The sequence below is a fragment of the Myotis davidii genome, unplaced genomic scaffold (assembly GCF_000327345.1).
Source record: "Myotis davidii unplaced genomic scaffold, ASM32734v1 scaffold327, whole genome shotgun sequence".
NCBI classification, from domain to species: Eukaryota; Metazoa; Chordata; class Mammalia; order Chiroptera; family Vespertilionidae; genus Myotis; species Myotis davidii.
In genome coordinates this window covers 1,549,895-1,559,583 of record NW_006298628.1, presented here as the reverse complement: position 1 = coordinate 1,559,583, position 9,689 = coordinate 1,549,895, and the positions used below count along the sequence as shown (strand labels likewise).

The 9,689-nt window shown below is 56.5% G+C and overlaps 1 protein-coding gene across 2 annotated transcripts in view; it reads left to right on the top strand.

Annotated features, from left to right (window-relative positions):
* The window catches only part of SGCA (sarcoglycan alpha), an 18,726-nt gene extending 9,268 nt beyond the window's left edge, over nucleotides 1-9,458 (top strand). Inside the window, exons 4-10 of one of the 2 annotated variants that reach the window (XM_015570852.1) lie at nucleotides 117-189; nucleotides 510-708; nucleotides 1,931-2,093; nucleotides 3,405-3,613; nucleotides 3,795-3,821; nucleotides 8,767-8,992; nucleotides 9,272-9,458. In XM_015570852.1, the coding sequence (XP_015426338.1) occupies nucleotides 117-189; nucleotides 510-708; nucleotides 1,931-2,093; nucleotides 3,405-3,613; nucleotides 3,795-3,821; nucleotides 8,767-8,980 (885 nt within the window). In that variant the 3' untranslated portion in view covers nucleotides 8,981-8,992; nucleotides 9,272-9,458. Of the gene's footprint in view, nucleotides 1-116; nucleotides 190-509; nucleotides 709-1,930; nucleotides 2,094-3,404; nucleotides 3,614-3,794; nucleotides 3,822-8,766; nucleotides 8,993-9,265 lie in introns of both variants that reach the window. The other variant, XM_015570851.1, reaches the window with a different exon arrangement.
* Nucleotides 9,459-9,689: the final 231 nt, after the last annotated feature.

Sequence of the window (9,689 nt, the reverse complement as noted above, 5' to 3'; positions counted from 1 at the left end):
CGTACATCGTTTACATGCCTCTGACTGGGTAACAGCGCGGGCCTTTCCCGCCAGGCCCCAGCTGCACCGTTTTCTCTCCTCACCCCCCGCTCTGGCCGCTTCCACACCCCCTGCAGGTCGTAGCCTACAACCGGGACAGCTTCGACACCACCCAGCAGAGGCTAGTGCTCTTGATCGGGGACCCAGAAGGTACCACCTGCCCCGGCCTACCCCCACCCCACCAACGCCAGTCTTGGGGGATCTCTCCTGGGAGGGAGTGTGTGGAAGGAAAGACTTGGAGAGAAGCGGGGAGCAGGGCGTCCTGGGAAGCCTCGAGGGTTGTATCCTTGGCGGCTCTGCTGGCCGCAGTCTGTGGGGTTGGGGAAGGGCATTTGGGGCCTGTGATGTATGGGGTGCGAAGGAGGAAGGAAGGAGTCTGAGGAGATGGAGGGAGGGGCTTGGGTGGGGAGGCTTGGGGAGGATCTGTGCAGGGCTGGGTGCAGCCTGAGGTGCCAACCTGGCCCTTCCAGGCCCCCTGCTGCCATACCAGGCTGAGTTCCTGGTGCGCAGCCATGACGTGGAGGAAGTGCTGCCCTCAACCCCTGCCAGCCGCTTCCTCACAGCCTTGGGGGGCCTCTGGGAGCCAGCGGAGCTCCAGCTGCTCAACATCACCTCCGCCTTGGACCGTGGGGGCCGTGTCCCCCTTCCCATCGAGGGCCGCAAGGAAGGGTAGGCATGTGACCCCGGAGGGCTTCCTGAAGGAGGAGGCACATTGCCTCCCATCTGGGTGGTAGGCATAGAACATGGGTCTCCCTAATTTCCAGGCGGGGCTTTACCCACCTTTGCACCCACCCCCTCAGCACGGTTCTACGTAGTTTCCCCATAAACATCTTTGCCAGACGCATCTGGCCACAAGCATTTTTGCTGCAAACATTTTTCCTGCATAACTAACTATCCGTGAGGCAATTTCACCATAAAAGATAAGAGAATGAAAAATAAAAGAGGGATATTAAAAAGGACATAAACATGAACATTTATAACAAATAAAAGACTTCATTGCAAAAAAGTGAAAATAACATTGTTTTTGGAGTCTTTGTTCATAGGATTATGAATTTTTATTTTGTTTGATGACTAGTCTTGCTCAGCATCACATGTTGTTCACTAAAATTTCTTCCTTAATTAGGAGAGGTATCAGTTTCCAACTGGAGAATCGATCACTGATGCTCTTGAGGACTTGTGAGTTAGAGGCTGCCCCTTCTATTTGTGTAGCGTGGAAACTGTTGGTTTTGACGGGTGGGAAGGAGGAGCATATTCACCAAAGGATTTGCAAACTGAGGTGTGATCATTGTCTAGCAGAGCGCGGCGCCTGGCTTTACGTGCACCTTGGCAATCTGGCTCTGCTGGTAGCTGCTGTCCTCCACTATTTTCAGACCGACACAGCTACGTGAGGGTTCAGATTTGTATAAAAATGGGAGTCCAGGGAGAATGTTGCCAATGGAGAAAGGAAACCAAACTGACAAAATACATTAAGTCGGCCAGAGTAAACCAGACGGCCCAACAGTCCAAGGGCCTTGAGGTCCATGAGTTATGCAGAGAGCAGGCGCGTGGCGAAGATGTTTGTGAGGAACCTTTGGACACGCTCACCAGGCCCATCCACACCTCCCAGCTCCACCCCACTGGCCACTTCCCTCTGGCCACACCCTCCTCTCCCTCCTGCCCCTCCTGCACCCAAACCCTGGTTATCCGGAACTCCAGCTTCCTGTGCCCATGAGGACGTAAAAGGCCCACCCTTTTAAAGGACATTCGTGCAGGGATAAGGCCCCCAGAAGCCTGGACCACTCTGTGTACTCTCACCATAACCCCGGCTTTCAGGGTGGCCTTGTGACCCCCACATCTCCAGTGCTCGGTGACACCCTCCCAATTGCTGACGGTGGCTTCTGTCTGGGTCCAGGGTGTACATCAAGGTGGGCTCCACCTCACCCTTCTCCACCTGCCTGAAGATGGTGGCGTCTCCCGACAGCCATGCTCGCTGTGCCCAGGGCCAGCCTCCGCTTCTGTCCTGCTACGACACCTTGGCACCTCACTTCCGAGTTGACTGGTGCAACGTGTCCCTGGTGAGGAGGGACCCTGGCTCTAGGGGGGGCGGGGAGGAAGGGGCATGGCTCCCATGACAGTCTGCTCCCTGCTCCTACCCATCCCAGTGTCTCTGTTCCATTTTTTTCTCTGATTATCTGCCCCCCTCTTTTTACACACACAGTCCCAGACTCCCCCTTAATACCAGTCTTCCCCCCCCTCCACCTCATACACACTCCCAACTCCACAATTCCACCCCACAAGAGGACCTACTCTTACATACACACACATACACATGCACGCACGCACGCGCGCGCACACACACACACACACACACACGCACACACGCACACACGCACACACGCACACACGCACACACGCACACTTCCACTTTCTACCAAAAGAGGGCGGCAGAGTCCATAACCCAGAGATCTCTGGCTCCTGAAGTCCCCAAATAACTCCCACAATGCAGCTCCCCACCAAGGGCCTCTGTGTGACCGCTGACTGCTTCCTTGTAAGGCAGTGGTTCTCAACCTTCCTGATGCCGCGACCCTTTAGTACAGCTCCTCATGTTGTGGTGACCCCCCAACAATAAAATTATTTTCGTTGCTACTTCATAACTGTAATGTTGCTACTGTGATGAATCCTAATGTAAATATCTGATATGCAGGATGTATTTTCATTGTTACAAATTGAACATAATTAAAGCATAGTGATTAATCACAAAACAATATGTAATTATATATGTGTTTTCTGATGGTCTTAGGTGACCCCTGTGAAAGGGTCGTTCGACCCCCATAGGGGTCGCGACCCACAGGTTGAGAACCACTCTTCTTAGGTGTCCCCTGCGGTGAGGAGCAGGTAGTTCTCACTCACCACTGCTCTCTGGGTGTTGAGGTATCTCAGGTCCCTGGCCTACTCCGTCCCTGTGAATTGACCAACAGCGCAACATTCCCGAACCCTTGCTATGTGCTGGACACTATATTCAACCAGTTGCATTCTTACCGCCGCCCCAGGAGACAGGCACCACTGCGAGCAACCCGACTTTACAGGTTGGGGAGCTGATGCCCCTACAGGGAGGTCATCTCAGCCAAGCATTTGTCTGAGTCGGGATGCAAACCCAGGCAGTCGGACCCTGGAGTGTACTCTAACCATTGTGCGACCCTGCCTCTCTGAGAATCTCTCTCCTGGCTCCTAGTTCAGTGCCTGTCCTGCTGGGTCACCAGAGCTGTCCCTTCCTGTGGTCGGATGGGGCAGTAGATAGTGGCGCCCCGGGATCCCTGCCCTGCTCCCCCGGACAGTCTCTGAGTCCATCCAGTTTCTCCTGGGTCAGTGCTGGGCTCTCTGACCAGGTGGATAAGTCAGTGCCAGAGCCCGCAGACGAGGTGCCCACCCCAGGCGATGGGATCCTGGAACGGGACCCCTTCTTCTGCCCGCCCACCGAGGCCGTGGCCCGAGACTTCCTGACCGACGCACTGGTCACCCTCCTGGTGCCCCTGCTGGTGGCCCTGCTGCTCACCCTGCTGCTGGCCTACGTCATGTGCTGCCGGAGGGAGGGACGGTGAGTGTGGGGGGCAGGGGCAGGTTGTGGGACTCCTGTGGCACCTGTACTCTGTGGGGACCAGACCCTCAGGGAGTGAGGTGCTCAGACAGGAAGGGAGAGGGGGCCCCTTTCTAGGTCCTGTCTGGCACCGGGAGGGGGTTGTGGACAACAGTTAACCCCTCCCCCTGCTTTTCCACAGGCTGAAGAGAGACCTGGCCACCTCTGAGTGAGTAAGGGAAAGCGGGGGGCTGGGTGGGAGTCCCCTACCCTGTCCAGCTGGGCCCTCCCACCTCCATGAGCAGCATAGACAAACCAGATCATTCTGAGAGGAGGGGGCCGCCCTGGCCTCTGAAGTCCAGTCCCGGCTGTCTGGACGCTGGGCCTGACCTGGCCTGGGCTCGCCTTTGATTGTTTTGGTCTCCATGGAACTGTCTAATGTGGATGGGACAGGGGAGGGGGCCTGGAGAAGCAGCTGAGACCTTCAGCACACTCACACCCACTCACACCAACTCACACTCACTCACACACCCACACTCACACCCACTCGCACTCACACCCATACCCCTACACTCACACTCACACCCACATTCATACCACACTCACACCCACACCCACACCCACACCCACACTCACTTCACTCTGAGTCAGACACTTGGGCTTCAGGCCGGATTCTGCCACACAGTTACTGTGACCGTTCTGGCCTCGGCTGCTCTGCTATGGTTGGACTAACTAATGTTTGTGGATGCTTTCCATTCCCCAGCCCTTCCCAAATCCACCTCACCCTCATTTTGCCCAGGTTTCCCCCACCCTTGGCCTTAACCCCTCCCTCCAGGGCCCAGCCCACTCCCTTGAACCCCAAAGATTCCAGGAGGCAGGTGTTAAATAGGCTCCTTTATTCCCACTCTCTGAGCCGTCGCGGGCCTGGCCCCTCTGTGTGCTTGCGGGGCCTGCCTCCTTAGGTGCGGGGGCATTTGGCCACCCTGCGAGCCCCCTTGATTAGCTGCTTGGGTCCCTGCTTGGAACTCAGTAGAAACCTGCGCCCGGCCCGTGGCTTCCCCGGCTGTCGGCGCTGCCTCTGCTGCCCCGGCCCCTTGGCGCCGGGCTTGAAGCTGGAGGTGTGCTTCTTGCCCATGCGGAAGGAGCCCGAGGCCCCCTTGCTGGTCACCTGCCGGAGCATGCCTTTGTCCACCAGCCCCTTGAGCACTTTCTTAAATCGCCAGTCGTTGCGGGTCATGTTGTAGCCCGTGGTGATGAGCGCCTTCTTCAGGGTGGCCAGGGACACGCGGCTGCGCCCCTTGTCCGCCATGACCTCCAGGATCACCTTGGATATGCTGGGCTTCTTGTGGGCTTGGGGGCAGGCGTGGTGCCCCGTCTCGCTCTTGCTAGGGACTCCGGACACACCGGCCTGCGGGCCCGCACTCAGGCCGCTGTTTGAAGCCAGCAGCGTGGTGGAGGGTGGCGTCGAGGTGTCTTTCTGCATCTCTTCCTGGGGTGGGTGAAGGGCACTGGGCGCGAGGACCTCCAGGATGGCGGCTCGAAATCTCCACTGGGTGGCTCCTTGGTGGCTGAGGTGTGTCCCAGCTCTGTTCCCGTCAGAGGCGTCCTCCTAGGGCTCTGGCCCAAGCCTTCCCTGGGTGGCCAGGAGGAGGACCAAGGATGATCACCCACGGCTGGTCTCAGCAGACTTGTGCCTCTGGCGCAGGGGGTGGTCAGGTTATTTCTGCAGTGACCTCAGAGGGACATTGTGAGGCCACCAGAATCCTGTGAGGGTCACAGTGGCCCCATTGTTCCCTCCTGGGAGGGGCAGACAGGAGATGCCAGACAGCGGGGACATCTGACTTGCCACGTACTCTGGGAAGAAGGGCTGTAGACCCACGTGTGTATACATGTATATGTGTGAGTGCCAGCAAATTTCCGCTTATTCTGAGCCCCAAGTTTAAAAAATATTTTTTAACTGCATAACTTCTCTTTAAAAACAAACAAAAAACTGAAAGAGAGAGAGAGGAAGGGAGAGAAACACTGATTTGTTCAATTTATTTGTGCATTCATTGGTTGCTTCTTGCATGTGCCCTGACTGGGGATCCAACCCGCAACCTTGGCATGTTGGGATGATACTCTAACCAACTGAGCTACCTGGCCAGGGCCGAGCCCCCAGTTTTAAAACCACCATTTTGACCCCAGCATCTCAGCCCATTGATCAACTCGCTATGCAAAGCAATGAACAGGCTATTTTTCTCTCCCTATTTTCCTTTTTATTTGATAGAAGTTTCCCCGTGGAGATCAGTGATTTTCTATGTCCGTTTACAAAGGAGATTTCATTCCTCGCTCTCTTTTGGCCTCTGCCATCGTGACTGTAGACATTCTCTTCTGAGCAGCTATTTCCGCCGCGTCCTGCGTTCGCCCAGCCAGGGTTGTAGCTCTGATGGTGTCAGGACAACCTGCCTCCACCAGTTTTGAATCGTGTGCGATATTAGCCCTTGTGGGTTTGGACTTTCTGTTGATTTATTTCTACAAAATCCTTTTCCCCTCTTGTTCAGTCACTACCATTTTTCAGATTATCCTCAAATTGTGATTCTGCTGCTCGCTTTTCACAATGTCAGATTCACTGGTCGGAAAGGCCTGCAGTCTTGGCGACCCTCTCCTGTGGTCCATGTGATGGAGAGTATGTGAGTGTGTGTGTGAGTGTGAGTGTGTGAGTGTGTGTGTGTGAGTGTGTGCGTGTATGAGTGTGCGCACGCGTGTGTGTGTGAGTGTGAGTGTGTGTGAGTGTGTGTGTGTGTGTGTGAAGCTTGTCCCTTTGTCCCTTCACCTGCCCCCGTGCTGATGTGAAAGGGCTGTGGGGACAGGCACCTTGGCTCTGGCTCTGGCTCCTGCTCTGGAAAAACATCCCAGAACATTTTCCCACCTGTGTGTGTTACCAGAGTAATGAGATCCAGATGTGGGGCTGGGAGTGGGGAGGGGGCCCATGACCGAAGGCCCTTCCCCCCACGGGGTCACTATCTGCCGCTGCCTCCCGCCCTCAGCATCCATACCCTCCTTGCTCCCTCTCCCCCTCAGCCTCCCCTTGCCTGGGAATGGAAAATTGTGTTTTGGACAATTCCGCTTGCCAAATTCCAGACTCAAGAGCTCATTGTGACCCTCCCCTAGCCTTCGAGGGTGACTCCACCTCCTCCCTGCGGCCAGACAGCACTGTGTCCTACTCCCCCTCCCCCCCGTCCCCCAGGAGTGCGGCCCATTCGGCAGGAAGCTGAGTGTCCTTCCTGGAGTCTAATCTGCAGGCTCTAGCTGGAGTCTGAGTCTGTGTCCACTAATCAAGGCTCGGACACAAATGGGGATCACGTGTCCTCCCCCTGTTGATCCGTAACCCAATGGCAGGTAGGGCTGCTTTCCCCTTACGTAGGACCCCGCCCCTTTAAGGAAACCAGTTCTTATTGTTGGTAATGAAAAGTCCGGGCTGTCCGTCTGACCTGGCAACCAGGTAGCTTGGGAAAATGTCTCCAGGCTGGGCCCCCCAAGTGTGGGTGGGCTTGTGTAGAAGGAATTGGAGCCATCCCTCCGTGGAAGGCCAAGCTCATCAGGCCTCCCTGCATGGAGGCCATGTGGGCTTACCGAATACAAGAACACCAGGGAGAGTAGCAGCAACGGGAGGCTCCCCATAACAGCAGCTGCCCTGGCTCCACGCTGGCCAGGACGCGTTCCCAGTTTTTCCTGTATTAACTCATTTAATTCATACAGCAGTTCGCATTGCCATGAGGAAACGGCGGCACAGAGAGGTTAAGTCACTTGCACACGGTCACGCAGCCAGTAAGCAGTGGAACCCAAACCCAAAGCAAGTCTTCATGTGTCACTGAGGTGCTGCCCCGCTTCTCACAATGAACTAAAGCTCGCCCCTCGACGGCAGAAAGCAAGCCCATGGGAACGTCAAATGAGAATGAGGCTGAGACTTCTGAGGAGGAACTGGAGCTGGGGCTCAGGAAGGACTTCCCCAGGGCGTGGCCATCAGTCCACTCCGGCCTGTGGAGGGTGGAGCCTGGTGCAGGCCTCTAGGAGCCTTGGTTTGAAGCAAAGATAGGGAGACAGATTCAGTCTGGAGCTCAACAGTCCTGGGGGCTGATTGGTGGGGGGCGGGTGATGGGGGGGTCAAGGTACAAAGGGAGAGGAGGTCAGGTCTGAGCAACCAAAAGGTGACTCAGTCGAAGCCTGGCAGGACTTGGGGAAACAGCTTGGACGAAAGCCAGGGGGTAGCAAAAAGTGGGGGGTATAGGTCTGCCAGCCTGGGGTGGGGATGGGGAGGGGAGGAGAATTGGATGTTCAGTGGTGGGAGAGAGTATTAGGGGAGGGAGCTGAGTGGTGGAGGGAGCCGAGTGGTAGAGGGCCATCTATATATATAAAAGCCTAAGCAACTATTCCACCAACCGTTTCCTATGATGTGCACTGACCACCAGGGGGCAGACGCTCAACGCACAGACATGGGAACATGGGACAGACTGACGAATCTTTGAGGGAAGGGGGGATGGGGAAGGGCGGGAAGAGAGTAACTAAAGACTTTATATGCATACTAGAGACCCCATGCATGGATTTGTGCACTGGTGGGGTCCCTTGGGGATCAGGCCGAAACTGTCAATCCGACATCCCCCGGATTGTGAGAGGGCACAGGCCAGGCCAAGGGACCCCACCAGTGCACGAATCCATGCATGGGGCCTCTAGTTAGAATATAAAAACAGGAAAGAAAGCCCAGGAAATGCTGGCCTCTGGAAATATATATTCACTGTGGTGTCCACTCCTATCTTATCATCTTGAGAGCTCCTACCACCTGTCAGGCACTTTTCTAAACACTCATTTAATCCCGCAGCAATCCTAGGAGGTAGCTCTATTATTAGCCCCATTTTACAGTTGAGGAAACTGAGTCACAGAGTGGTGAAGCAACTTGTGGCGGACATACAGCTTTGAATCCAGGCTGTCTACACCCAGAGCCCCTGCCTCGGTCACAGGCCACGGAGCTGGCGCCATAGAACGTCCTGTTTGTCCTCCCTCCGCCCATCGCGTGTGTGAGGCTCCCCCACGTAACAGTAGGGAAGACTATAGGGTGGCTCAGAGGCAGTGTCAGGCTGGACCCCAAAGTCGGGGGGCTGACTCCCAGGCTGATGACTCTGCCTGTCCTGTGCCCCCAGCATCCAGATGTTCCACCACTTCACCATCCGTGAGAACACAGAGGAGCTACGGCAGATGGCAGCGAGGCGAGAGGTGCCCAGGCCCCTCTCCACCCAGCCCATGTTCAACGTGCGCACAGGCCAGCACGAGCCCATGTTTAACATGCGCACAGGCCAGCAGCTGCCTCCCCGGATGGACAGCGCCCAGGTGCCCCTCATCCTGGACCAGCGCTGAGGGCCCACCCAGGTGGGTCCAGCAGGGCAGTGCCAGCCTCATTTTTCTGGGAACAAGATGGCCTTTGTGTCAAGGTTGGGGCAGATGGAGGGGGGTGGAGGAGGTCAAGGGAGGGACACACAGACCTGCCCACCCACTGAGGCAACAGTGAGGGGTTGCTCAGCAGTGCGGGGTCCAGGCCCCCCAATGCCAAGCACTCGTGGTCAGAGTGTCAGTGGGGGGAAGGCAGGAGAACCAGGGCCTGGACCTCACAACCCCCACTCTCTCCCCCCTCTGCTGTTCCAGCTCCAGCCTCGGCCTCGTCCTCCCTTCGGCCCCGACTCACAGCGCAGCCGCCACCCAGGGCCACATCCTTCCTGTTGATTCTGGCTCCCTGTCCAATGGCCTCCAGGCTTGGAACAAGCAGAGGGAGGAGGGGGGCAGGTGAGGGTGTCTGGGGTCAGGACACCCAGAATAAATACCTGCAGCTCTGCCCATCTACCGCTGCCCGTGCCTTCTTCTCAGCAGCCTCCCTGTGCCCCTCGTTGCCTTGGGGCTGATGGCTTAGGACCAAGTGGGGCCGCCCCTGTCTGATGGTGGGGCTCCTGTTCGAGGATTCCTGAGGAAGGCCCCCACATTGTCCCTGGAAGGGCCCCCAAAGTGTCCTACTCCTTTCTCTCTCTCCCCAGAATCCCTACCTTCAAAATATGCCCCGAATCCATCCCCTTCT